Source organism: Crotalus tigris, unplaced genomic scaffold (assembly GCF_016545835.1).
Source record: "Crotalus tigris isolate CLP2741 ecotype Arizona unplaced genomic scaffold, ASM1654583v1 scf7180000017632.1879674, whole genome shotgun sequence".
NCBI lineage: Eukaryota > Metazoa > Chordata > Lepidosauria > Squamata > Viperidae > Crotalus > Crotalus tigris.
The window spans coordinates 692,308-715,792 of NW_024096526.1; the positions used below are offsets into that span (position 1 = coordinate 692,308).

Here is a 23,485-nt window from a genome sequence, read left to right on the forward strand (position 1 = left end):
TGTTCCTAACTGATGGTACCTGAATGTGCCAGGTCTAATGGGGTGGGCTGATGTAATTGGGGAGAGCCAGTCCCTCAAATAACCCAGTCCCATATCATGAAAGGTTAAAATCAGCACCTTGATTTGGACCTAGAAATAAACTGGTAGCAAATGCAGCTCGCAGAGCAAAAGTGCAGCAGCATGCGCTGTTCTAGGAGCACACATAACTGTCTGTGTTGCTGCATTCTGTACCAGCTGAAGCTTCCAGATACTTTTCAAGGGCAGCCCCAGAGTGCATTACAGTAGTCTAAACCGAAGGTAACTAGAGCATAAGTGACTGTGAGCAGGGCTTGCCTATTTATGAATAGGCGCAACTGGAACACAAGATGGTGTGCAAAGGCCCTCATAGCCATGACAACCATCTGCTCATTAAGCAGGGGCTTTGAATCTAGGAGGAGCCCTGGATTGCACATTGGATATGTCTGGGGTAGTGCATCCCCCATCCAGCACTAAAGATGGCACAATACTGGAATCAGTGGGCCCCAAAATCAGAGTCACTCAGTCTTCTGAGGGCTCATCTGAAGCCTGTTATTCCACATCCAGATCCCCACAGTCTGCAGGTATAATAATATCGAAGAGTAGTATAAAAGATTCATGATATTGTTTAATTTGTTAGAGGCAGAGATACATACTTGGGTATCATCAGCATGCTACAGGTAATCCTCTACTTACAACAGTTCATTTAGTGACTGTTTGAAACTACAACAGTGCTGAAAAGAGTGACATGACGGTTTTTTAGACTTACGACCATTGCAGCATCCCCATGGTCATGTGATCAAAATTCAGATGCTTGGCAATTGACTCATATTTATGATGGTTGCAGTGCCTTGGGGTCATGTGATCAGCTTCTGCAACTTCTGACAAGCAAAGTCAATAGGGATGACAGATTCACTTAACAACTGTGTTACTAACTTAACTGCAGTGATTCACTTAACAACTGTGGCAAGAAAAGTTGTAAAATGGGGCAAAACTCACTTAAGAAATGTCTCACTTAGCAACAGAAATTCGGGGCTCAATTGTGGTTGTTAAGTCGAAGACTACCTGTAATACAACCTCAACTCATTGCAATAAATGCGTTCCCCCAATGCCCTCATGTAGATGTTAAAGAGGAGAAAGCACCAAATCGTGAGGCACCTCAAACAGTAGGGCTGAGGGCAGGACCTCCCCTCCCCAATCATCACCAACTGGAATGAGCCTGAAGAAAGGAGGCGAACTAGCACAACACTGTGCCACCCACCCCCAATACTCTGACCTGATTGATAAAGACACTACAGTCAATTGTTGTATTTTAGACAGTCATATAATATATAAACTGAATAAAATACAACTGATGTTCTATCTACCTTTACTCCAGAATAAACTCCAGGTGCATAAAACACCTAGAATAATGCTGCTCTATCAGGCTAGAGTCACTTTATTTAACATCTTTCCCCAAATTCTTTACCTTTCTCCTCAGTAACTCCAGTATCAATAGATCAACAATTCAAGCTTTTCAGAAACCAACTGGAGAATCAGGGGATAATGCTTTCCCATATTCTGTGCCACACCTTTCAGACCCCATAATCAAACCGCCTACTTCATCCACACCTGCACAGTATTAGGATTTTTCCATAGCACCTGGAGCTCAAGCACAAACACTTCACTTTTCTCCTCACTAATAATACATGAAAAAAGAAGGACTGGAAGTCAATCTGGTTGAAAAATAGAAGATCCAGTTAATCTGGATACCTCAGCATCCTATTTTCAAGGGGTCAGCTAGATACCTCCAGGAAACTTAAAAGCTCAATTCCTCAAATGGAGATTTTAACTATCAAGATCTGCTTAGGATCACCACATATTTAACTAAGTTTTTCAAACTGTTTTGCAGAACTTTAAGCACAAGAATTTGATGGGTTCTGTGAGAGAGTAAGGGGGAAAAAAGTTGTTTTGAATGTAGCTTTCTTTCTTGATCAGGATTTCAGATAGCTAATCACATTCCGCAACCTGAAAAGTTTGAAACTAAACCATGGTTTGTTGAATAAGCACAACTGGCTGAGTCTGTATACATACAATGCAATGGTTTAGTATAATGTTCTGTGAATCTGGCCAGTATACAGAATTATATCTTCTAAATAATGGAAAAGATTGCCAAGAAAAATGGTCAATTTTTCAACAGACAACTTTCAAACAGAAGCTAGATTCCGAATTAGCAGATAAACTGTAGTTGTAAGGTTTTTTTTTTTAAAAACCTTACTAGCAGGTAATTTAGATAATTTTAGGTATCCTTTGAGTTTGTAATTTACAGTAGAGCAAAAGCCATCTAATAATTGCTATTATGCAACTGGTACCAGAGGTACAGTGCCCTTGATATTGATAATGTATAACCCTTTGGACTAGTAACTAATGATCGCCATGTCTTCTGTATACAGTATCTACTGCTGGATACAAAGCTGCTCCAGCCAAACATGACTATTTTGCAGAGATCAGATTATCATTTCCACTTAAAAAATAAAGCAAGAACATTTGGTCTGTAAATGCCCCCTTCAGATACAGAAAGAGATATGCAGCACTCAGAAAACCTTCCAACTTCACACTTGCTGAAAGCACAAGGGGAAGGCATTCTTCATATGCTCAGCAATGCTTTCCATGCACGCACGAGAAGATATAAAAACACTCTATTCTCTCTCTTCTGCTTTAATACGGAGGTTGGGCTTCTACCTGCCGGCTAAAGAAACCCGAGTTTGTGCCCGCACGGCTCATTTCCCCCCCCCCATTCGGGCCCAGGCAATCTGCACATGCTTGATATACTCTTTTCTTCACCCAAGCGAGAAGGAGAAAACGGGTCGCTGGTTTTTGATTTTTTGTTTTAAGGAGCTTTCCAACTGCGGGCTGGGAATGGAGCAGCAGCCCCATTCCTCCAGATGATACCCGGTTGAGGGACGCCGCCTGCCACCCCGCTAGAGGCGGCCACGGGACTGAGCCCGGCTTCCCCGCTCGCCGCCAACAGACCCTTCCGCCCGGCTCCGTTAGTCTCCGCTCGACAACGCCCCTCTCCGTGACGTGGCATTTCCCCCACCCCGCTCCGAAGAGCACCTGCACGAGCTGGAAGCCGTCCTGCAGCTCCTCCCAGTCCCGGAGGCAATCGGCAACCGAAGACCGGCGGTCCATGGCGACGGTGTGAGGGACCGGCAGCAACCCTTCCGATGCGCCCTCCCGCACAGCGGGGGCGGAGTGGAGAAAGAGGCGGGAGCGACGTTTCGGAAGGACGCTTCAGCCAATCCGCCAGGGCTGTCGAGGACCCGCCCGCTGAGGGCCCGGCCAATGGGCGCAGATTCGAAGCCAGCGCCGGGCGGGCAGAGTGAAGGACGACTGGGGCAGGAGGGCGAGAGGTCGAGGAGAGAGCAGAGCCTGTGCTTCCCCCCACTTTCAAGAATATAGAATAATAGAGCAGGAAGGGACCTTAAAGGTCTTCTAGTCCAACCCCTATACTATTTCAGACAAATGGTTGTCCAGTCTCTTCTTGAAAGCCTCCAGTGATGGAGCACCCACAATTTATGAAGGCAAGCTATTCCATTGGTTCTTTGCTCTTGCCGTTAGGAAATTTCTCCTTAGTTCTTAGGTTCCTTCTCTCCTTGGTTAGTTTCTAACCATTGTTTCTTGTCTTGCCTTTTGGTGCTTTGGAAAATAGTTTCACCCCCTCGTCTTTGTAGGAACCCTCAAATATTGGAACATTGTTATCATGTCTCCCTCCCCCCAGTCCTTCTTTTCATTAGACTAGACCAGGGGTAGACCTTGGCTCTTTTATGACTCGCGGACTTCAACTCCCAGAATGCTGGCTCAGGAATTCTAGGAGTGGAAGTCCACGAGTCATAAAAGAGCCAAGGTTGCCTACCCCTGGACTAGACATACCCAATTCCTATAGGTTTTCTTTGTATGTTTTAGCCTCCAGCCCCCTAATCATTTTTGTTGCTTCTGAGATGGTGGGTTAGACAGTAGGATGTCAGTTATGGGTGAAGTCGGACCAACTTGGTGGTCTAACTATGCTACTAAGCCAAGGTTTGTTTAGCTATGATCAGTTACATAAGCACCCATTGGTTGGGTCAGTACAAAAGATAGACTCACTGGATCTAACTCAGCTACAGGACAGTTCATGGACTGTCTGTTTGACAGCAATAAGAGGCTTGCTCTTTCCGGATGCTTTTTTGACCTCCCAGCCCGGCTCTCAGTCCTGTGATTTTATGCTGGTCTTATTCAATAGTAACCTGATCTGACCCTTTCCAGATCAGGTGAGCGGCAAACCAGACCATTATTTGTGTCACCAGTGTTCAAAGTCACAGAAGTGTTTTGTCACTGGGGGAAACTATGGAGAGAACTTTTTGCAAACAACTTCCTCTTATGCTTTAAAGTCACTTTTTTTAAAGTGATCAGAAATATGACCATTTTTAAATGATCCATGCTGATTTGCTTCTTGCCACAGCTGTTTTTGGTGCAACATTTGTTATTGCTTCTCTTTAGTTCCCTTCGGATGTAAACAACGTTTCCATCACAACAGGGTGAGAGTCGTTGGAGCAGGTGGTATAATTGTGGGAGGCATTTTGAGTTTTGTGCAATTTGCTGCCTAGTTACTTGGGTGGGGGGAGATTCTAACTGCCGCAAACAAGCTTGAGAGCCACATGCAATCTGCAGACTGTCTAAGTGTTGCTTAGGAAATTGTTAGCCTAGCCATGTTCTTCCAACCTTCATAATAAAACTGTCATGCAGCACATGATTATGTCCTTGAGGTGGTATTAAAACCATGTGGGTCATTTCCCCTGCTGCCAGCTGACTGGCAAGCTTCTCAGGCATCATGCTATTGTTTGATAGTTCCATACATGCATTTTGCTTTTTCTGAACTCTAAAGCTGATCGTTGTTGAGCTGAGATCATGACTTTACTATCTGGATTAGTTCTTTGGCACTAAAAGTTAGAAGCTAGGGAAGCCTTTCTATTAACAATGTCTCAATGCATAGATAGGAGTATCAAGATGTTACTAGTGTGTAAGATTATTCAAGTAGTTTTCTTATGCAGGATTCCCCTTCATTTCTAATATACCTGTGTGCGATTTCTGATTTATCTCCTGAGGCAATCATATTCTACAGGACTCCCTGTAAGGGATTACTCTATTAAGGCTCCTAATGGAACCCAAATAACCCTAGTAGAGCTCAGTGAATATTTAATTGGAACTTAAAAATATATATCATATTGGACTTCCGGTGGATTTTGCGTGCGTGATGGCGGCTACTTTGTAGCCGTCCTCCTGGGTAAGTGTAAGAACCGCTATGAACAGCAGATATCAGCTGTTCAGCGGTTCAAAATCCCCCTCCCGGGCAAAGGGGGGGGGTAGAGAGTGTCTGAATAGTGGTAGAGCCTCTTTCGCACCCCCCAAGTTTTTTTTTGGGGGGGGTGAAAGGAGTGCTCCCACGGAGTTCAGACTTGTCTCCGCTTCCCAGCTGTTTTTGTCCTCAGGGACAAAACGAGCCGCCGCAAACACCTCCGTGCTTAAAGAGAACTGGTGAGTTTTTTTTTTTTAAATGGACAGAGCTGAGTAGAGGATTTAGTTTTTGCTTTCTTTGACTTATTTGGATTTTAAGTTTTAAGATTTGTTTCTATTTTTATTCTCTCTTTTTATTTTTTTTCTTTGTTGAAAGGGAAAGTAAAATGGCGATCGGCAAACTCCTCGGTGTTTTTTTTTCTGGAAGTTAGAATGCTGACCGGCAGGCTTTTTGGTGTTTTTCTTTCTTTCCTTTCCCTTTCTCTTTTTATTTCCTTATGATTGGAATGGTTGTTTTTGGTATCTCTAAGTATTTTTTTTGGAACGGACTTTTTTTATTTAATTATTTTTTTTTTCCCCTTCTCCCTTTTTTTTCCTTTGAACTCCCCTTTTTTTTTTTATTGTAATGACCCTTTTTTGAAGGACTTTTTTTCTGTTTAATTTTTTGTAATTTTTAAGAAGGAGTAAAACTTTTTTTTAATTCTTTTTCTCTTCCTTTTTTTCCCTTTTTTCTTTTTATTATAATGACCTTCTTTGGAGGGAGTTATATTTTTGAAGGAATTTTTATAATTGCTTAAGAAGGACTAAAGGTTTTTCTTTAAGATGGCTCCAAAGCGTCCAGGGATTTCTACAGTTTCTAAATCAACAGTTTCACCCTCTTCTGGGGGTCAGCTAATAACTATGAAGGACTTGCAAGACATGATGGGAGATGTTATAATTCAAATTAGGGCAGAAATGAAAAAGATTTTAGAGGAAAACAATAAGATCTTGAGACAAGATTTTGTTTTGGCTTTAGAAGGTGTTGCTTCTGTTCTTGAAAAGGTGAACTCCCATGTGGAAGAGGTAGCTGAAAAAGTGGACATAATGGAGGGGAAAATTGAAAGTATGGAAAAAGAAATGGAAAATGAGATTCTTATGCTTCAATATGGACAAATGGAATATGCCTTAAGAATTAGAGGCCTGGGAGAGTCTTTGCAAGGAGATCTGAAGGAGATGGTTGCAAAGGACTTTGCATTGATTTTGAATAAAGAAAAAGAGGGAATACTTAATGAAATTGAAAAATTATTTAGGGTTAACTCTGTGGTGGCAGCACAGAAGAATCTGCCAAGAGATGTGGTAATTTACTTTGGTAAAAGATCTTTACGCAATGAAATTGTGCAAGCCTATTATAAGAAGAGATTTCAAATTGCTTCACAAGATGTTATAATTTTTAAAGAGATCCCATCTAAAATTTTAAGAAGAAGAAAGGAGTTTGCTTTTTTAGCAAATGAACTTAAAAAGAGAAAAATTTCATTCAGATGGGATGTTCCGATTGGAATGGTGGTGAATTACCTGGGGACATGTTATAGACTTAATACTGTTTCTCAAGCAAAAGATTTTTATACTTCGGTCCTGGGGGTATGTGCATCGCCATCAATTAAGTTTAAAGCTTTGGAAGAAAAGAATGTAGAATCACAGTTTGAAGAGCCTATATTTATGAAAACTGGAGAATCTTTGTGTGAGAGGCCTCAACAAGTCCAGGTTGAGGAGCAGAAGACAACTTGTGCAGTATATAATCCCAAAGAAAAGCAGCAACAGAAGAAGGTTAAGGAAGTTTCATATTTAGTGGTTTCTGAATCTCTGGGAGATGTTAGACCTACAAAGTCTTTGGAGCAATCTTTAAGGGTGGAATTGTTGCCTGAAATGGAAACTGGGAAATCTCAGTCTGAGGGGCATCAACAAGAGAGGAACGGGCAGAGGATAACTTGTACAACTTACAATTGTAAAGATCAATACAAGGAGGAATTTAAGGAACCCTTATTGGCTTCGGAGTCGATGGGAGATTCAGGAATTTTGGAGCAGTCTCCTAAGGCAGAACTTGCAGCATTTCTTACGAGTTTGATACAAGAATGGAGAAGGGAAATGGAAGAATGGAAGAATGGAGAATGGAAAAAACTGGAATGTGAATAATTAATAATACTAATATAATTGAGATTGATAAGGATGTAGTTTTTTACGGATGGAATTAGTTATTGGTGAAGATTGAAATGTTTAATGTGTTTATTAACTTTGTTGTTTTAAGTTTTGAACCTTTAATGATAATATTGTTTAAATTTGTGTTTTGAAGGGATTATAATTTGCTTATTTTAGTGAGTGGATTCTAATATTTTAAATTTTAAAAATTTGTGGTTTTGGAGGGAGTTTATATAGAGTGATGATTGTATTTAGATTTGTTTAGGATTTAAAAGTGTTTTTAGTTTTTAAATATTATTATTAATATTTTTAAGACAAAATAATTTGTTTAATTAAATGTGCTTAGATTTGTTTAGGACTTATAGGTTTTTTAAGTTTTTGTTTTTTGTTTTTTTTCTTTTTGGATAGGAGAGAAGATTATGAAGATTGAAGGAAATATGTACTTACTTTAAGTTCTTTAAGAGTATTTAGCTTTAATGGTATAACAAAGATTTGTATGTTTATTTTTTCGTTTTAGGATAAAGAAAGAGGGAGAAATTAGATTTTATATTATAGATATAGATATTCAAAGAAAGTAATGTTTAAATTTGTGTTTTTGGAGGGAGCTTATATAGAATGATGATTGTATTTAAATTTGTTTAGGTTTTAAAAGTGTTTTAAGTTTTTTTTTTTTTTTAATTAAGCCTGTACTCAGCTCTGGGAAGTCCAGGGGAGGGTTTGGGAGGTTGGGAAGGGGGGGGGGTGAGGTAGGGGGGGGTATGGGAAGGGGATTTGTTTTTGTAAAATGTAAAAATTTTCAATAAAAAAAAAAAAAAAAAAAAAAATATATATCATATTATGTCTCATAATATTGACCTGTGATGTTGCCCCGAATGGTACTGTGTAGAACCTTTATAAAGTTGGATTAACCATCAACTCCTTGTATTACTTCCTCTTTTGCCTATGGTGTAATAGCTGAGAACCCAAACACCAAAAAGATGGCTGGAGCTTTTATTCCTCATTTCCTCTGGTAAGGCATAATGCACATTGCCTGTTTCCTAACTCTGTGTGCTGATGGTGTGCTTGTAGCTTTTATTTATTTATTTATTAAATTTTTATGCCACCCTGAAAGGTGGCTTTGGGCAGCTTACAAATAGAAAAATAGAAACAAATAGAAAAATAATTAAAATATAACATTAAAACTTCACAGATTCAGATTTTAAAACTATACAGAAATCAGGAATAAGAGACGGGATGGGGATGGGGACTTCTCATCAACCACCTTCAGCAATGAGCACCTCCCTGGGGACCGCAGACCAACTGGCAAAGCCAAGTTTTAATATCCTTCTGGAAGGCCAAAAGGGTGGGAGCAGTTCTTATCTCCGGTGATAGTGTTCCATAGGGATGGGCTACAACTTTCCTTGATCTGTAGCTGGAAACAGATTTTTGGTGGAAGTGTCCTGTTTGGGGAGCAGCATTTTGGATGTCTGAAAGTTTATTCTATAGAATATGTTTCTGACCTTGACAAACAAACTCATGAAAAATAAAAACATAATGAAGCTGCCAATCAGTAATTTGGTTCTGAAACGTCAGTGATGGCAGTTATATAGATCCGTTGTTCCCAATCTGATAGTTGTTTCACAAATGCTCGATTGGGCCGCATGTTATTTTTACATTTTTGGACGTAATTCCAAGCGTTCTGTGAAGAAAGGTATAAAAGGCAAAGATCAGAAGCAGGGACAATATTTGAGGAAAGTCCCAAGCATCTTGGGGGAATAGAAAACTTGCATTGTAATATGTGTTCATAGAGTCACAGTCATCTATCTAAACCAGCGGTTCTCAACCTGTGGGTCGCGACCCTTTTGGGGATCAAATGACCCTTTCACAAGGGTCGCCTAAGACCATCGGAAAAAAAATATTTCTGATGGTCTTAGGAACCAAGACACTGCTCCTCTATCCGTCTCCGCACGGCTTTGAGCTGGGGGCTGTTGCAGTGCCGGATTCGTTTCCGTCGAGCATCTCCTAAGGGAGGCTGCGCTGCTTCGTGGCCCTTTCCGCGGAAGAGGCTGAACTAAGCTCTGCTGGCGCTGGCGCCCTCTTGGCTCTTGCTCTCTCTCTCTCTCTCTCTCTCTGTCTCTCCCCCTCTCCCCGCCTGGGCGCTTCTCCAACCAGGCTGGGTGGAGCCGGCAGAGCAGCCTTCCTGCCCCCTCTCCCCGGCCAGCTGGAGCCGGGCAGGCCGGCGACCTTTGGAAGTGAGGCGAGGACAGGCAAGGTGCGCTGAGCCCCAGGCGTGGCGGGTGAGTGGGTGGCGTCAGTGTGCGCTTGGAGACCCTTAGGGTTGGGGGTCACCACAACATGAGGAACTGTATTAAAGGGTTGCGGCATTAGGAAGGTTGAGAACCACTGATCTAAACCCATAATCAGGGGAAGGTTCTCTGTAACTTCATGGTGGAATACATGCTTCATCTGCCAAAACCCTAGGTTCAGTTCTTGATACATCAGTTGAAACTTCACCTCTTTTATAAACTAGTCATGGCTAGTTTATAATATTTTGTAAAAAGTATAATATTTTGTAAAAGTAAAAAGTTGAGTTAGAAGTTGATACTCTATTGCACCAAAGGAAGTTGGAAGTCAATGCCTTTTTTTTGTTTTTTTCTCCCTTACCTCACATCTCTACTCCCCTTTCCCCTCCCCATCTTTTCCGCTATTTGCTCTTGTATTTCCATTATAAAGTAATAAAACTTTCTAAATAGCAAGAAACTTCACCGCTTTTTATATATATACAGTATACAATAAAAGGCACAGGGCTTCAGCCATGCACACCATGTTGTTTTTGTTGACTGCCTCTAAATACACCTTTGGAGCTATAAGTAGGTAACACAACCACGTTTTAACTCGCCATAGTTTTCATTCTCATTTTCTAGCTAAAAGTCAGGTAGCAAGTGATGGGAAGATCTCCTTGCTTGAGCTTTTGGGGAGCTACTGGCGATCACAGTAGACCAATATTAGGCAAAATGGACCAAAAAGACAGACTCAGTATGAGACATTAATAATGTGAGGCACTTTAAAGTAAACATGATTCATGTTCTAATTTGGGCATAAAGCAGTGGTGGGATTCAGATATATGAACAACCGGTTCTCTGTGTGGATGCCGCTTCTGGAAGTCTATTCTGGGCCTGGGCAACAAAAAATTAGCTACCAGTTCTGCTGAAGTGGTGCAAACCAGCTGAATTCCACCACTGGCATAAAGGCCACTATATCATCTTTGATTTCGCATTCTGTTTTTAGAACTGCCTAAATTGATTACCATCAAACTCAGTTTGACAGTAGAAAATTTACAATGTAGGTTTCTGTTCCAAGAGTCTTACAGTTGAAAACTGACACATACACACAAAATAGAGAATGGAAGAGAAATTTGGACAAAAAGATACCAGGATAACATGTGAGAGTGCAGCCCCATGAATGCTCAGCATAATGGCAAAACATGTTAGGAATGGGGAGAGCTAACATTAGTGTATGATAGCCTCTCCCTACTTGTGTCCTCCAGGTGTTTGGGAGGTCACAATCCTAGTGTATCCAGAGAACACCTAATACAGCGGTTCTCAACCTATGGGTCGCGACCCCATTTGGGGTCGAACAACCATTTTACGGGGGTCGCCAAACAACGCAATCCGCCATCCCCCCCCTCAGAGGCCGCCGCGCATGCGCGCCGCGCATGGGGCCACCGCCGCGCATGGGTGCCGCACATGGGGCCGCCACCGCGCATGCGCGCCGCCGCGCCATGGGGGCGCGTCCGTGTGGCCGGGGGTCGCCGTATAAAAAGATTGAGAACCACTGACCTAATAGGAAAGGTTGTCACAGGTTATCTACTACACTCACCTTCAAGTAAAGCTTGCAAGAATGGATAAGGTAAGCCATCACTGCTGTGCTACACCTGCTTATTCCAAAAGAGGAGAAGACTAAGACCGCTCCTTTATGGACGTGAGCATCTAAATAAAGAAGTTTGCATTTTTTCATTAAGAGTTTGAAGGCAATAAATTCTACAGAAGAACAGTTAATTTTTCTTTTTACAGTTTTAATCTTGGTGCCAATTTATGTGGGAAAATTGTGAGAGACGGTTGGGCCAAATGTCAATTCTTCAAGTTTAAGCTCATTCATTTAAGTCCAGTAGGAGGTCCCACTGATGTCAATGAGAGTTATTTTCTATGTCAAGGTATATAACAGCTATGGGAAGGCATGGAATTATGGCCCCAGGGGACTTTAGGGCCTACTTGCCAATGAGCAGATTACATATTCCAATGGGAAATGAAGTCTATTATCTAGAGAACTAAAAGATTTGAACTGATACCATGAGTTCTCTAAACAAAAAGAATTTTAAAAAACACTACTGTATAAATACAGTATAGTTGGAAAACCAGTTTGGTGTACTGTAGTGGTTAAAACACCAGGCTAGAAACCACAAAACTGAGTTCTAATCCCGCCTTTGGCATTGAGTCAGCTCGGTGATCTTGGGCTAGTCTCTCCCAGGCCAAGGAAGGAGGCAGTGGCAAACAACTTCTGAAAAACTTTACCAAGAAACAGTAGCGCACTAAGACAATGATGATTTCTATATATGTTCTCTAGATGGACATATCTGGATATTTATGTCTGGATATTTCAATAAAAATGCAGGCATAAGTTACACTCTGCAAATCAATAAGCAAAAGGATCAAATTTACACTGATCGGCACATATCTATTCAGAAGCCATCTTGCCTCAGCAAGTGGTCTATATTCGTATTTTCCTCTGTTCTCCTTAGAGAAGGTAAGTCAAGTGGTTGCTCTTTTTCTGATGCTGGAAAAAGATGCAGCTGCTTTAAGGAGTTGCAGACAGGTGCTAATTATGTGCTGTAGCATCTTTTTGCTTTTTTTTGTCCACATTACCTCTTAGCCTGCTCTATCTCACAATTTTAGATGATCCCTAAATGTTCAGCTGGCACCAGAAATCTGGGGTTTCTCTATTATAGGGTTGTGATTGTGATAGGATCAACAGCAGTCTGAACTAGCTAAACCACTAATTCTTTTTTACTTTTCTGACTTCATGACAATTTGGAATTTAGGATCAGGAATTTTGGACTATATTAATCATCATTAACTCACGCCATTCCACGGTCTTTTCTTTTAGTCCAAATCAGTATTTATCATCCTCAGCAATTTTAAGTATACTTCAGTTCCCAGAATTCTCTAGCCTAGCCAGTATGGCTGGCTGGGGAATTCTGGTAGTTGAAGTCCACTTATGGACTTCCCTCAAGAAATTCAATCCGAAGGCTTTTAACAATCCTGTCTCTTTAGCAGGGATGAGATGAGGTGAAATGATGAAAAGATTGAATATACAGAATAAATAGGTAAAAAAGAGTTTGTGGCTATATACTTGCCCTCTGGATTGGGGGGGGGGGAGGAGAATACCATTAGAGTCTACTTACCAATAAAGTGACAAATGTTGCCGAAGTGAGAAAATAAATCTGCCTCCAGAGAATCAGGAATAGGAATATGAAGGAGATTTTCTCTGTCTTCAAGCAAGCTGGGAAAAATATGATCTGCTTAAAAGCATGCAAAATTGAATCAGTCCAGAATCATCACATTATAATTGTTTAGCATTGGAGTAGTTCAAATTTGTTTAGGTATAAAACTCATAGGATGGTCTTCAGTCAATCATTCTCAAACTGGCCTAATTCATGGAGTTGTTTGAAAAGATAACGTGGTGATGGTAGTGGAAACTATATATACTGTAAGCTATTAAGAACGTGTAATTTAAAAAATACAACAGAGTTTGAAAAATGGGCAAGGAATCATTGGTAATCCAAGTCTATATTTTATAGATCTATTCTCATTGTGCAGGAGATACAAATTGTCTAGAGGCTTTAAATGGGATGTATGCCTTCTTAAAACCTGAATATGGAATCAAAGGATGCCTTCAGGCTGAGGGGATTTCCAATCACCTAACCGCTTCTATCAGATATTGAGGTAGACAATCTTTGGTTGATAAGAAATCCACATTTTTTAGGGTGACTGAAGGCCACTGCAAGCTGGTTTTCTTTCTTCCAGGTATGTTTTGGGTGGAAATAGAGGAAAGTCTTTTAAAAAACAATATTAAACCTACTCTAGGTCTTTCATTTATAAATTCCTTATGTCTGCCACTGCACATTGATAAGAAATTGCACCTTTAAAAAAAAAATAAAGTGCTAAAATTCAGTGGCATGACTGGAAATGGCCTTACAATATCCAGGACAAAAATAATGCACGGGAAGGTAACTATTGTGATTTCTCTTACAAGACTGGAAGAGTGGGAGTGCTGAATTGTTTCCAGTATACTATTACTGGGGGCTGCATACTCACAATGTGCCAGCTTCCTCACAGATATTAATGTGAGCCTTGATTTTCAGATCTTTCTGAATCTGGCTGTCACAGGCTTGCACATAGTTTCCCATGTACAGCTTAGCGGGCAAGATTTCTACTGGATAGGGCTTAAAGGCTTCCAATTCCTGTGGGGGAGGGGACAGATTACCCAATGAAAATACAGTACTTACTGTATTAAAGTCAATCAGATAAAAATAAAGAGCTCTGGGATGTAAGATAAAAGGCTTTTTTTATTAATTGCTGAGCTTTCGTTAACAACCTGTTAACATCATCAGAGCAAAGGGCTAAAGTTAACAGGTTGTTAACCAGCGGTTCTCAACCTATGGGTCGCGACCCCATTTGGGGTCGATCGACCATTTTTCGGGGGTCGCCAAAGGCGGCGATCCGCCATTTTTTGCGGCACCGTGCACGTGCACCGCGCATGGGGGCGCCGCCGCGCATGCGCGCCGTGCATGGGGGCCGCCATGCATGCGTGCCGCACACGGGGGCGGTGCCGCACATGCGAGCCGCGCATGGGGGCGCCGCCGTGCACGTGCGCCGCGCATGGGCCGCCGTGCATGCGCACCACGCATGCGCAGAACATTTGTGTGACGGGGGTCGCTGTCACACAAACGTTGAGAAGCACTGTTGTTAACGAAAGCTCAGCAATTAAAAAAAAAGCCTTTTATCTTACATCCCAGAGCTTTTTATTTTTATCTGATTATTACTTTAAATGTCCATACCTGGGATTCCAATATTCAAAATTATTAAAGTACTTACAGTATTCAAAGTCACTGTTGAATCAAATTCAGGCTCAGGGAGCTAAAATCAATATGGCCATTTTCAAGATCCTCTTGATTGCAAGGGGAGTGTGTATCACTGAGTGATTAAACTTCACATCTCAAATCCAATGAAGTTTAGAACCTTACAGGCTGTGGACCACTGAAAATGAGTCTCCTTGAACTCAATGATGCCTACTTCTCATAGACAAATGGAAAGCAGGCAGTGTGAGTTTAGCCAGAAGAAAACTCTCAAGTATATAAAGGTTTAACAATCACAAGAGAAAATTACAGGGATAGTTCTTAAATAAAATGCAAGGATCCTTTAAAAATATCCAACAGGAATAAACTGATGCCATAAACTTTCTAAAGAGGAAGGACTCTAGGTTTTCTGCTTCAAATGCCTATTGGATCTGGGAAGCTTTTGCTACTTAAGGAAAAGAGAAGGAATGCAGAGTTCAAACACTCCTGAATAATAAAAATCTAGCCTCTGCTGAGAGAGAAGGTCTGAGCCTATATGCTGAGCAGAACTTTTCAAATAGTTTTAAGCAGGACTGATAAAAACATTAGGGAATAATAGAGGTGGAAAGAGTATTTTGGGTATCAAATGCTAGACATAATTCTTACAAAACTTTGGGGTGCAATCTACCTACTTAGGGAGAGGCTCTTTTGAACAATACTTGCTTTTCAGCTAATGCTGCAGGAACATGAACCATCCAATCATTGCTTTATTCAATACTGTAAGCTAAGCCTTAGAGAATGCAGTCTATTTTATAGAAGAACAAGAGTCCTCATCCAAAATTCTGAACTTATTTTTATGTATACTAATCTCCCATCTGTACCTACTTTTCTTGACATTAACATCTTTGTAATGCACTGTTTGTAATGTACACATTTTGTATATGCCTTTCCCTAATATTTACATCTGATATACATTTGGATTGTAAGATGCATCATAAAGTTCTGAAAATATGGCTACCTATACAATAACTCTTTCCAATCTGCACACAGAGTTGTAAAGTGAATATTTAGTATGATTATATATAAGTTCGAACATTTCCATAATAATATGTTTAGCAAAAAAAAAAAAAAAACTCCAGGTGAAATTTTGTGAGTCAGCTGACTACTTGAAGAGCTGAGAAAGAATTTTCCCAAATTGCTAAAAATACCACAAGACCAAGATCAAGCTAATTCCAAATCAAGTTGGTGTGAGTCTGGAAGCCACTAGGCTGGAGAACAATTCTAGAAGGGATAGAAAGGAAGAGCAACTAAGAAATAAGCCGTTTCCAAGATTCTCAAAATAAGCACAGAAAAGAACAGACAAAGAGCCATCAGGGACGACCGACATTTGCTTCTTCTGAGGCTTTCAACAACCAATTGGAACATCAAAGAAGAGAGTTGTAGTTTCCCACCACAAAGATGGTTATACAGTATATCTGGGGGTGCATAGGTACCTGAGGTTTCCCACTGCCAATTTATTAATAAAAAAATAATACTCCTTTGACTTGAAGAAAAAAAAAGGGAAAATCTTGAAGTATAAGGAGAAAACCTGCTCTTTCCTCTATGGTGTTTGTCGTACTTGAGGCATCCAAAATATCTTTTGGGTCCGGAGATAATGGTAGGAGGCTGTAAAGAGTTCGTAGCCGCCTCTTAAGATCATGACTGGAAAGCGGGTAAGGCGCTGCATAATTCTTGCACAGCGAGCTGCAGAGCCTTCTTTAGCATCTAGAAACAGATCATTTGGAAAGTGTTGATACAAAATATTTATTAATTTGTGGTATGGGCTCCAATAAGTCCATCCCATTTGTTATTAGATTTCTGTATTACATATATATTCTCCTATTACAATATGTTCCAAGTTCTGCCTCTTAAAAGCAATGTCTCTTTCTATATGTCACTCCACTGTTTTTTCCCTAGTATTTATTTAAATGACTTATAACAATGGCTATAGCACTTACACACATTACTTCATGGTGCTTTACAGCCCTCTCTAAGCGGTTTACAGAGTCAACAATCTGGATCCTCATTTTACCGACCTCAGAAGTATGGAAAGCTGAGTCACCGCTGAGGCGGTCAGGATCAAACTGCTGGCAGTTGGCAGAATTAGCCTGCAGTGCTGCATTTTATAAGGCCACATTTTATAAGGCCACATTTTATTAAGGCCACACATCTAACATTAATAATCACGTTATTAATATCTAACTATACGAGTTTAGCCAGTCATTTTTTGTTCTGGGCTGCAAAATCCACCCCCAACCACCCACCCAAAGGCTGGAAAGGAAGGTACTTCTATGGGAGACACATGTCAAGGAGTAATGGATTTATCTACACCCTTACATCCCATTTACATGGACATCCCATGAACAAGTGATTTGCCTCTATAATGATAACAAAAAACATACTATATTCAGAGGATGGTTTCTTTCTTAATTCCCTTATGTCAATTCCTGTGTCAAATGCTAGACGGAGAGAAGAAGAAACAAAAAGATTTAACACGGGGTTTTGAAACTGTTATTGCAAGATACAGAAGCATTTCCCCATTTTAGAAGTTCCCATGCACAACATTTGCTGCAGTAGACTGGCTCAGTTCAGCAGCCTCAGGTGGAGTAAGGCATCTGCTTGATGTAATTAAGCCTTTGATGATCTGGTCTCAGACTGCCAGGAGCCCAACAGTCATGGTGGCTGGGAATTCTAGATACTAATTCCAGTACACCTAATCATCACCAAATTTAATGAGAATGAGAAATTTTGGAGCATCACTCTAGAGTGAGCCAAGTCTTAGCAAATTATCCTGCCTCCTTAGTTTTGAAAAAAAAGAGGAATGATACGTGTTAGTTCTGTATCCACTTCAAGTAGATCATAATCCATGTTAAAAGCCGCATCCACAGACTCCGTTTTGCCATCATATACTACACAATATCGGACACATTCCAGATTGATGGATTGAGGCACCAAGTATTTGCCCAATGGATTCTTTAAAACAAACAAAGGTAAATTAAGTAGCACCAAATACAGATACTAAAGAATGGAGTGGGGTATTTCTGTGGTGGATCCTAAGGAAGTTAACCTAACCCTAACAGAAATATCCAAGATATGGTCCCATTCTTATAAAATAAAACTAATTTTGAAATCTTCAGCTGTGAAATAGCCCTTTCTTTATAAATGGTGACATTGGAATGTCCAACTGTGTGTTGGAGAAGATGAGATCAATTTTAGGGTAGAGATAATGGCTCCCAAAGAATCTTGTCATGGGTCATGCTTGCTAGGGGTAATATGGATTGGTTAAAAATATTTGAAGAAAATGTGCAACCTGTTTTAGGATGCACAGGTAGTCCTCGAGTTATGAGTGTAATGGAGCCTGCCCATTCCACTCGTAAATCAAAAACTTGTAGAGTGAATCTTGTTCGAGGTAGGAGATCACTCCTTTTCTTGTTAAAACGCACACGGCTCGTTAAACGAGCATGAGGTATCTCGGTGGGGAAGACCATGGAGGGCCTAGTGCTGGAACAGGCCTCCAAGGCCTCCCCGACCCACTAAGATACCGCATACTTCCCCCTCTCTTCCTGTCGCGCCAGACTCACCTGGAAAAGATCCGTCTCCTTTCTGCTGCAGTTCTAGCTGCTGCCCGGAGGCCATCTGGAGCCCTGATCCAGCCTCGAGACACACAGAAGCGTCCCCCAGCTTCGGTTCTGTTCTCAGCAGAGGCCTAAAGTACCTTGAGATCACGCGAGATCAGTAGTGTGAGATCTTGCCCCACTTGAGTTACTTTAGGCCTCCATTGTCTGCGAACATACCAAAGGTTTGGAGCAGCCAAGAAAGCGAAGGATCTTGATCTTCGCAAGGTGAGTATTGAAGGCCTGGTGCCTAGGGAGGCCCGGGCGGGGGTGGGGAGGGAGGGAATAATCAAGGTGAATGTTGCAGAGCCACTGTGGTCACTCGTAAGGGTGAATGACTGCCATGGTTCTGCAATATTCGTAACTTCAAGACTTGCTTGTAAGCACTAGGGGGCGCTCATCACGTAATTTTGAATTAGTGTTAAGTGAATGCTCATAACTTGAGGATTACCTGTACATTCATTTTCTTATTTTGAATATTACCCTATATCACAAGAAAGATAGTCCTCGGGATTTTTTTATTTACACCCCCCCCCCAGGTTTTGAGCCCTGGTGGCGCAGTGGTTAGAATGCAATATTGCAGGCTAACTCTGCCCACAGTCTAGAGTTTGATCCCGACAAGCCTCAAGGTTAACTTAGCCTTTCATCCTTCAGAGGTTATAAAATGGGGAACCAAATTGTTGGGGGGGGGCGATATACTGACATTGTAAATCACTCAGAGAGTGCTATAAAAGCACTATGGAACAGTATATAAATCTAAGTGCTACTGCTATTACTATTTTGAAGAAAATGGATATTACTAATGTTTAAGACTCTTATTACAGTGGTTTTTTTTGTCTCAATATACCAAGAAATTATACCACTGTTTGTCACATATGGGTATTGGAGTGGGCAGATGTTATAGCTATCTCAAAACTATAGCTACCCCAAATGTTCAATGCTACTTTATGGAACAACAGGTTCCCCAAGAACCACTGATTGCTGTATTCAAAACAAACAAATTTCTAGTCTAGCATGAATCTGCCTTGCCAATTAAGAACAGTTTTAGAACCATTCTGAATCCTGACCCTAATCCTTCCTTCAAAAACAAGCCATCAAAATCAAATTATATTATCTAAATTAAAGATTTTCACTTTCAAAATTCAAAGGAAGGGTTTTCAACTTAAAACACTTTAGAATGGTTTCAGGTTACTAATGGAACAGTACTGGTAATGTTGAGAAGTACATTCAAGAATGAAACAGGACTTTTAAAGGTTGTATTTGTTTTGATTTCAAAACACTTTTCATATCACTAGTCCAAATGTTGGAACACAATTACCCAGGGATCTGGTTTCTTCCTTCTTGCCTTCTAAGCACCAAGCCAAGTTTACTCTATTTTCTTGCACATTTATGTCAATAAATTGAAGAATGAGATTGTTTCAGTTATGTTTACTCTTTTATTGTTGTGTTACGCAATGTATATTTACAAAGAAACAAGCCCCATTTTGTCTGATAGGGTTACATCAGGATAAATGTGCATAGGTTGGCATAAAGGTAAAGTATGACCATAAAAGCAACAGCTAATTTCTTTCCATACATATTGGCAAAGAAAATTAATAATTTCTAGCAATTAGAAAAATCTCTGCATGGTTGCTATCCTTCATTTTGGGTATATGAGAAGATTAAAAATCAAAGACCTCTCCAGAAATAAACTCACTGTTTTGACTCGTATTGCTGTCATTAAGTGGCTTTCATTATATTCCCTCTTGGTACGAGCATCTGAAAGTAAAACAAGAAAAAAGAACATATATTTATATGAAATCTACAAGTATAAATCTATACTGAACTCTATATGAATAGAACAGAATAAAAGTATAGCAGAATAGAATAACAGTTAGAAGGGACCTTGTAGGTCATCTAGTCCAACCCTTTGCCCAAGGAGGAGTCTCTATATCTTTTCTGACAAATGGCAGTCCAGTCTCTTCTTGAAAGCCTCCAGGGATGAAGCAACAACAACAAGAGGGACAGTGAAAAGTAGTGTTAAAGTGCTGAGCCAGGAATGGCACAGGAAACCAGCAGGGTGACCTTGGAATGGTTATTATATTTATGCTAATCTGCTGCAGATGTTCTAAAGAGATAGGGTTAGCATCATAACTCTAAGTCCACCAACTTGCCAATTTTTAAATCTTCCCATCTCTACTCCAGACATTTGTGGGTGGAGAAATCTTCAGGAGACTCAAGTTCTAATCCATTCCAGGGAAGTTCATTGGGTGACTTTGAATAAACCATTCTCTCTCAGCCTATCTTATTTTTCTTTCTTTTTTTTGAATAAAAAGTTTTTATTTTTCCATTTATTCAACATACAGAATACAATTTACAAGATAGAATAAATTCATAACCATTGGTACCGCTTGCCCATTCCCCCCAGGCTGCGTCCACCCTCTCTAATACCTTCCCTACTTCCCTCCTCTTTCTCTCCTCCCCTCCTACTCTCTTAAGATAAGCCTATCTTATTTTTCAGGATTGGTTTGCTGAAGAAAAATAGGAGGACTGAACATATATATGTTCCTGAACGAAAGTCAAGATATAAAGGTAATAAATAAATAAAATAAATATGGTCTCAGTGGGTAAGAACCTCAAGTGCAGCTGATCAACTTTAGTCCCAAAGCTAGGGCAGTGTCTTCAAGGATTTGCTAAAGGATCAAGTGATGATATCTTTGTACACAACTAGCTTATAGTTCTAGCAACACTCAAACAGTAATATACACTTATACAGGATTTATATGAAAGAGTTTTAAAAATTGAAAACAGCAATGGCATCTGCAACAAGCTATGTTGATACTGTATGTGTATCATGATTTCATCAAGCTAAAGATGGAACTTTAAACAGCAAAATTTGCATCATAACATCATGATGTATCATTTGCCTCCTTTCACATGAATGGCTTTACAACCCTCTGTAAATGTGACTAGCAGGCACAATGCAGTATTCCTACGTCCATCTGCACAGTGTATTAGTGTAACTATCTTTGATATTAATTTTTACTTACCCAGTAAACAGAGATAGTTTGGCTCTGCTAATCTAGAGATCTTTGTGGACTGATTCAACAAATTATACAGTTCTGTTGGTTCACACAAGGTCACTCCTGCCATCCCACTGGAAAAAATGCCAAAAATCCAATCGCATTCTCTAAAGATTAATTCATGTAGAAGGCTTATTCGCACCCATGTGGCTTCTCCATTAATAAAAAAAAGTTCTTTTCTAAACTGAAATCCAAGGTATCAGGATGCCTTTCACTCTAAAAGCAGATAAAAAATGGAGCTGTTATATAGAGGTAACACTCAATATAGGAAATCTTTTAACTCAATTTTAAAAAAGCTTGCAAAAATTAGTGAAAAACCAGTTGATTAGGCTTATAGAAGAAAACACCTGATATAAAAGGAAAAGAGATTATAATATCTTTTATTGATTCACTGTTTGCTGAAAGTTCTCTGCCTTGTGCTTCAGATGGAATGGCTCCCAGTAGGATAAATAAAGAGACAGGTATGACATAAAAATAGATGGGATAAAGGAAAATAAGAATATTCAGGCATTATTTCTTAATATTAGAAGGGATTTAGACTTTAGGATGACAATTGAGGGAGAGGCAATGCTCAATGAAATTGGCTTCACTGATAGAACAAAGGTGGCACTCCTTCCTTTTTTTTTCTTCTTTTGTTAATAAATGGGAGCTTCCCCATTCATAGCTGAATTAGCCTATGCACTCAGTGATATAGTTTGCCTCATGTCAATTTCATGAACAGCAATACTATATGGCAAGAGTGATACAGACCATCAAAATTAACAGGAAAATAATTAACTCTCTCTCTCTGTGTGTGTGTGTGTGTGTGTTTGTCCCACAGGTACAGATGCTACCAGTCTGGATGAATAGATTGAAGTGGAATAGTGATTGCTTCCTTATAGAGATCTCAATGGCAGAGCTTATGCTTTGCAAGCCAAAATTCCAGATTCCAGATTCAACCCTCTAAGAAAGGCACACATTTGAGAAATTGTGGTGTATCATTGTGGACAATACAAAGAAAGATATAGACATTGATCTTCCGTGGAAGGATTCTTTTGAGGAAAGGCAAGATGTGAATATAATTGTAACATTTATGCTTCTGAAACACAGCCTTGCTTTGGGGGGGGGTTATCTTTTATATCTCTATGTTCTCTATCGCATAGCTGATACAATTAAATCACATTTATTTATTTATATGTATGTATATTGTCATGGCAATTATGATTCCTGTTTCTATGTGTCCACCGTTACCAGAGTAACCATAGAATCTACTACTTATAATACTGAGTTTCATGGTGTTACAATTACTATAGTTGCATCCACTCTACCATCGGTTTTTCAAAGGTCCTTACCGTCCAGGATGATATCGGCAATTTCAAGGGAGAAAAGCATCGCTGCGCCTATGGTTATTTTCTTCGAGTTCCCACCACCACGTCTTGCGATAGACCCACCAGGCCTAGGAAGCTCCCGTTCCCATGCAGGGAGGCTTTATATGGTAACTATGAGATGACGTCACTCACGCTTTCATACTCGCGCTCCGGTGCTGATGGTGTGAAAAATCGTTTTTTTCGCGAAGCCGTTAAAATATCGCGAGAGTTCCAGTCACAGGTTATAAAAATGAATGAATTCTCGCGAGAGTTGAGAAGTTTCTTCGTTTTCATCTTGAAAGCTGGAGTGCGAAGGGTATTAAAGTTCGTTTCGCTTAACTTCACTTTGTCTGAGGCGCTAGGTTCCCCAGGGCAGAAATGACTGTTCATTCATAGGGGCCTAGGTAAACTAAAATAATTGACAGCCGGTGACGGCCAAAGGAAATGAGCAAGATGGGCTCCCGAGAGTTTGAGGAAGAAAAGCATAGCGAGAACTGGGTAGAGCTGCCAATAATGAATCCGGCAGGCTATTCAATTTTTTCAGCGTTATTACATTGCAAAGGCAAACGCCAGCTTTGTGAGAAAGCAACTTTGTTCCTATTTTTAAAACGTGCTTTGAATTCTCAATTTGATAGATTGTGAGCCTGAGCAAACTTTTCTGCCGATGTGTCAAATCTCTAAATCAGAATTACTAACGCAAACAGCCACAGCCCCATGCTCACTCTAAAATCAACGAAAGAGTTCGTGTTCTTTGTTTCATTTATTTATTAAATGTATACCGTCGCCCATTAATCCCAAATGACTCTGGGCGGCTTCCATAATTAAAAGTAG

General features: G+C 40.3%; 2 protein-coding genes across 2 annotated transcripts in view; both read right to left on the reverse strand.

Moving 5' to 3' along the window:
* Positions 1-3,426, reverse strand: part of TMEM120A (transmembrane protein 120A) — a 28,720-nt gene extending 25,294 nt beyond the window's left edge. Inside the window, exon 1 of the mRNA XM_039334626.1 lies at positions 3,112-3,426. Within this exon, the coding sequence (XP_039190560.1) occupies positions 3,112-3,186 (75 nt within the window). The 5' untranslated portion in view covers positions 3,187-3,426. The remainder of the gene's footprint in view (positions 1-3,111) is intronic.
* Positions 3,427-8,473: 5,047 nt separating this feature from the next.
* Positions 8,474-22,863, reverse strand: STYXL1 (serine/threonine/tyrosine interacting like 1). Its single transcript, XM_039334635.1, has 10 exons — positions 22,640-22,863; positions 21,276-21,524; positions 19,943-20,004; positions 17,461-17,605; positions 17,035-17,091; positions 16,212-16,357; positions 13,854-13,999; positions 12,941-13,038; positions 11,359-11,468; positions 8,474-9,178 (listed from the first exon to the last, which is right to left on the reverse strand). The coding sequence occupies exons 2-10, from the start codon at positions 21,376-21,378 to the stop codon at positions 9,047-9,049; spliced, it is 999 nt and encodes a 332-aa protein (XP_039190569.1). The 5' UTR covers positions 21,379-21,524; positions 22,640-22,863; the 3' UTR covers positions 8,474-9,046.
* Positions 22,864-23,485: the final 622 nt, after the last annotated feature.